Raw genomic sequence first — 5153 nt, 5'->3', positions numbered from 1 at the left:
GGTCGACTAAATCGCCCGAGTGCGCCGGAGTGCTGTGAAACTTCTGCTCATGTTCGCGACGCTTTTTTTTTGCTTCGCGAATGCGTGTAGATGGTTTGTAGGGCGCCGCTGCTATTCCCCGGGAATGCACACCACCACCTGATAGATTCTGTGTGTGTGCTCTCTGTAGCTCTGCTGCGCTTTTTCGAGTGCCGTCGCTCCGCGTGTCGTTTGTGTCTATTCTGAATTTGTTCTGCGTTTTTTTTCCGTTTTATTTCGGAAGACTTCCGCGTGCTAAATCCCCCCTTTCCCCCGTAACCCCCCTCCCCCTTTTTTCTCTGCGTCTGTTTCGCCTTATTTTATATATATATATATATTATGGTACCGCCACCGCTCACGCTCTCGCATTCACAGAGAGCCGTCCCTATCCACTCTTTCTCCCTCTTGTCCCTCGCGCTGTCCATCGTACTAGCCACCCCCTCCCGCCCCTACTTTTCCGCTGTCGGTCTTTCTAGTCCACACTCAAATACCACAGCCACTGTGCCTGCGGCGCTGTGGGTGTGCGTTGGTGTGCACATGGCGGGCTTGTGGACTCTCTGTTTGTCGATCTCGTTCCCCTTCCACCAGTCGCAGTTTACGCGCGAAGCCCTGCTGGCTGGTGCGCGAGGGAGGAGAGGCCCACCAGCCAGCGTGTGTGCCACACTCTCTGGCAGGGTTGCTTGCCGGCTTTGTAGCTGAGGACGTGGACAGATCACGCCGTTGGGGGCGTAGAGAGAGGGAGCGTGCAGTGGGTGAAAGCTCGGCAGGCGGGCGACGGCAGCGAGGATGCTCACTGCACGTCTGCATCGAGGTGCGTGTGGATGCACGCAAGCCGCCTCAGCAATCTACGCGTCTGTGTGTGTGCGAGATGGCGAATTAAAGAAGAGAAGAAGAGAGACGACGGAAGTGCGCGCGCAAACCAGGAAAGCCAACGGGCTTCCACACCCACAAACCCCCCGTCGCTTTTGATTTCTCGTTGTCAGGCACTCACATCAGCTCTCTCCCTGTCTCTCCTTTATGGAGCATGACGATACGGTAACATGCAGTGCGAGCACTGGAAAAGTTGTACGGAAACGACAAACAAAATTGCCTCTGTTGCAGCGCGGAGGGAGGCCGGCGCCGGTTCACCTTGTCCCGCTTCTCTCTCCTCGTCTCCTGAGGTGCTGGCGTGGGCACTGGTAGTGCGTACGCACAAGCACGCGGTCTACGACGCCACTGAGCATGGCGCGCTTACCGTCGTCTGTGTCTGTTTGTGTCTGTGCGATCGGCGTGTGTGGCGCTTAAAGTAAACCGAGAGGAAGAGCCACGCACGCGCACACGCACATGTACATACACAGGCGCGATTCGCCCACACCCAGTGGGCTCTCTCTCCTTGTGTATATGCGCGCATGTATATGTGTGTGTTTGCTGCCACATAACGTGGTGTTCGCCAGTCGCTGTGCCGCTGCCCCTCCCCAGCCCGCATCCCCCTCATTCCTCGCCGCCTCTTCATGCTGTACTGTCTACCCGAGCCGCCATTGTGGTTGCGCATCCACAACTCGTTGCCGCGCGCGTGCCTGCGCTCGCTGCACTGGAGAACAGCACCCAAAAGGGTGAGTCGCTGCAGGACACCTCGCGCGTTTCATCAAGCACCTTCACCCGTCAGCGTATATACACGTACACGCGCGCCGTGCTAGACGTCAGTCGGTCAGATCTATCACCACCGCAACCACTGGCACTACCATAGAAAAGAAGGGGTCTGAACACGCGATACACGCATCGTATTGCGAGCGTGGTTTAGAATCGCCATCCATTAGCCACAGTAATACCTCCGAGAGAGCTGGGCGTTCTTCCCGGCCCTCGCCCTCTTTGCGGCGGCGGCGGCGGTTCACGTGCCTCAGCGTCTCACGCAGACGGCGTGGAGGAGAGTCTTCTTTATCTTCTTGACGTGCTTTTCATCCTCCTCTCTCCTGCTCCTCAAGAGGGCGCTGTGTGTGTGATCTTGCGCGTGGGTTTTTGAGTAAGTGTGCTTGCAGCATGTCCTCGCCGCGCGACACTGTCTCGCCGGTGCAGGCCATCGGCGAGTCGAGGGCAGGACACTCTCCGTTTACCGAGCAGCTCCCCACGGCCTCCCCGCGAAGTAGCCACACGGCCGCCGTGCTTGAAACGGCAAGCGCCAGCAGCCCATCACTGTCGTCGTCGGTATCGCGGTCGAACGAGTTTGCGCTTCCTCGTCGAGACATGACGGTGGGCGGCTCTAATGGGCCGCGAGTCATTCCGTTCTACGCCGCCGCGGCACCGATCAACAAGGAATCGAGCGGCGGCAACGCAGGTAGCCAGCAGCGCCCGTCTTCAGCCGCCGTATGGACGCGAGCAAATACTGCTCCCGGTTCATCCTCGCGGACAGTCTCCATCCCGAGTCTGAGCGACACCACCTCGGGCGCTGCTATCCTCCGTCCCATACTGGCGGATCACGAGTTGCCTGGAAAGCTGTTCGGCGCATCCGGTGCGCTGCGGCAGAGCGGCAGTCGAGAACGAAGTCTGGCGGACTACCGTAGAGGGTCGCTTCCCAGCATTGGCGCTCCCACCGCCACGACCGCCACCCGCTGCGACCCGTCAGGGGGTTCAGAGCACCCAGGCGACTTCAGTTCCGTTGATGGGCTCACCAGCTTCAAGGCCACGCGAGGCGGCGGCCAACCAATCGAGGACAGTCTCTTCTACGCCGACGTGCTGTTCATGTGGATGGGCGTGAATCACACACAGTACTTCACCTACGACCCCAGCGCCGACGTGTATCGGCTAGCACCGGACACGGGTGGCGCCATGCAGCAGCAGGCCGCCGAGGTGTTTCAAGAGTGCGGGGTGCTGGCGCGACACATTGACGTGGCACTCCGCCAACCGAGCGCCACCGGCGACTCGTTTCTTCAGCAGAGTCTGCGCAGTGCGTTGCGCCGGCAGCTGACCCAGTACCACTATCTCGTGTCTATGCTGCGCGAACGACGCAGCCCACCGCTGCACATAGGCGACCTTGTTGTCGCCTACAAACGTGTGCATCCCAAGTTGTGGGTGATGGACTGCGTTCTCCGCGAGACGCAGCATGTCAAGGGTGGGGAGTTGGCCTCCAGGATGCAGCAGCTCGTCCAGCACGGCTCGCATCGCCTTGCCTCTCTCCTGCATGATATCTATATCGAGACGGTGAGTCCGCTGCTGCACATGACGGTAGAGAGCATCACGAAGGGGGACGTGTGCGACCCGATGCGCGAGTTCTACATTGTCCCCATGGACAGCATCGATGACGCGGCGGAGAACTTCTGGGTCGCCAAGTACGTTCTCAACACGGAGATGCTGCCGAGAACTGTCCCAGAGAGCGTCGCGCAGGACATCCTGCTCGTGACCAAGAACATCCGCTTCATCTGCCGGTGCTGCCGCGCCAAGCAGTGGAGGATGGACCCGTCACTTGTTGCCGAGGCGGAGCGAGCGACATTTGACACGCTGCCGGCCGTTGTGCACCGTGCGCTCGTCTTCACCAACACGGCGGTGCTTCGGCTCATAAGGGAGGAGTTTCAGCTGCACGAGGTGCTGCGACTGGTAAACGCCTTCCTCTTGGTCGGCTACGGCGACTTTTACGAGCTACTCATCACGAAACTGGAGCCGGTCCTATCGAAGATGAGCAGCGCTGTCCCGGTGTCGGTGGTGCGAGACCAGGTGCTAAGTGCGCTGGCGGAGATCGCCCCGTACGCGAGGCACCTCGACACGGACCGCTTCGCCCTGCTTCACTGCGAGCTGGTGAAGGATGAGGCAAAGCTGGGCTGGGACACGTTCGTCATGACAATGCCGGTGCCCTCGCCTCTCAACAACGTCTTCGATCACGGTGCCATGAAAGTCTACCGCCGACTCTTTCGGCTGATGTTTCGCGTCAAGGTGGCGGAAGTAGCTCTGAAGAAGGCGTGGCGGCAGAACGTGGTGCTGGACCGTCTGATCAGCAGCGTGCAGCGCACTATGCAGGAGAGGTCGGCGTGGCGCGAAGTAGCTGCTGATGCGCACCTCCTCGGACTTCAGCTCAACCACTTCGTCAACAACCTGTGGTCCTACCTGGTGGCGGAAGTGTGCACCGTGGCACAAGACCTGCTCCTCAAGGCGGTGGAGCAGTGCGCCTCCATGGACGACATCCGCACAGCGCACAACACGTATTTGGCCTACCTTACGCAGCGTTCGCTGTTGCACACAGACTGCGCGACGATCCGCATGAACGTGGAGAACATCCTCACAATTGTGCGGGAGTACTGCGGCTCGCAGGCGTTGCTCGCGTCCCTTTTACAGCGCGGCTCAGGCGACCTGTCCACGGTCAAGCGACAGTATCAAGGCCTCACCGACGACTTCCACCGTGAAATGTCCTCGCTGCTGACGACGCTTGAGGAGCAGCACGTCAACTTCGACTTCCTCAACTTCTTGCTGCTCAGGCTCAACTTCAACCGCTTCTACCACGACACCTCGGACACGGCGTACAACACAGAGTTTTAGCGCCGGCAGCAGACGGCTGATGCTGGGAGTGGTGTCGGTGATAAAAGGAGAGACGCCACTTTTCTGCGCCTCTACTCCCCCTCCCTCCATGTAGCGCAACCAGCCCAGGCATCCACGCATACGTAAACGGGTACATGGGTTTTCCAGACGCGCCACAAGGAAGTTGTCCTTCTTGCCCTGATTTCGTGGGAGCTAGCATACCAACCGACGGCGCACCTTTCTGGATCCTTCTACTTCATGCTAACATCACTACCGTCTCTCTACGTGCACGCATCCGCATCTGTGCGTGTCAGTCTCTTCCAATGTGTTCCACCCAAGGTCGCTGCGTCGCTGCCGTGAGCGGCTTGCCCACCGCGCCCCTCAATGGGAGCGGGGCCTGTTTGGTGAGAATGCGAAGGCGTGCATAGAGAAACGAGCGGATTCGAGTGAGGTGACTAGACCACGCAGCACGCCCGTAAACACACGAACTCTCCGTTGCCGTTTGTGATCTCTCCACCTGTCCTCGCCGTCGTGCTCGCTTTCCGCTCTTGCCCACCCCGCGCGAATCACATGCACACACACACACATGCGCACACCCTCCCTGCGTTCCTTCTCTCACTACCTTCGCGTTCTCTTCGTCCTGTTGTGCCCCCACC

The 5153-nt window shown here is 59.6% G+C and overlaps 1 protein-coding gene across 1 annotated transcript; it reads left to right on the top strand.

Annotated features, from left to right (window-relative positions):
• Nucleotides 1–2733: 2733 nt before the first annotated feature.
• Nucleotides 2734–4518, top strand: LDBPK_282980 (gamma-tubulin complex subunit, putative; the record flags this gene model as incomplete). Its single annotated transcript, XM_003862347.1, has 1 exon — nucleotides 2734–4518. One exon carries the CDS (start codon nucleotides 2734–2736, stop codon nucleotides 4516–4518), a length of 1785 nt encoding a protein of 594 aa, XP_003862395.1.
• Between the last annotated feature and the right edge of the window lie 635 nt (nucleotides 4519–5153).

The sequence above is a fragment of the Leishmania donovani genome, chromosome 28 (assembly GCF_000227135.1).
Source record: "Leishmania donovani BPK282A1 complete genome, chromosome 28".
In the NCBI taxonomy this organism is placed as follows: domain Eukaryota; phylum Euglenozoa; class Kinetoplastea; order Trypanosomatida; family Trypanosomatidae; genus Leishmania; species Leishmania donovani.
This window is presented reverse-complemented; position numbering and strand designations above follow the sequence as displayed.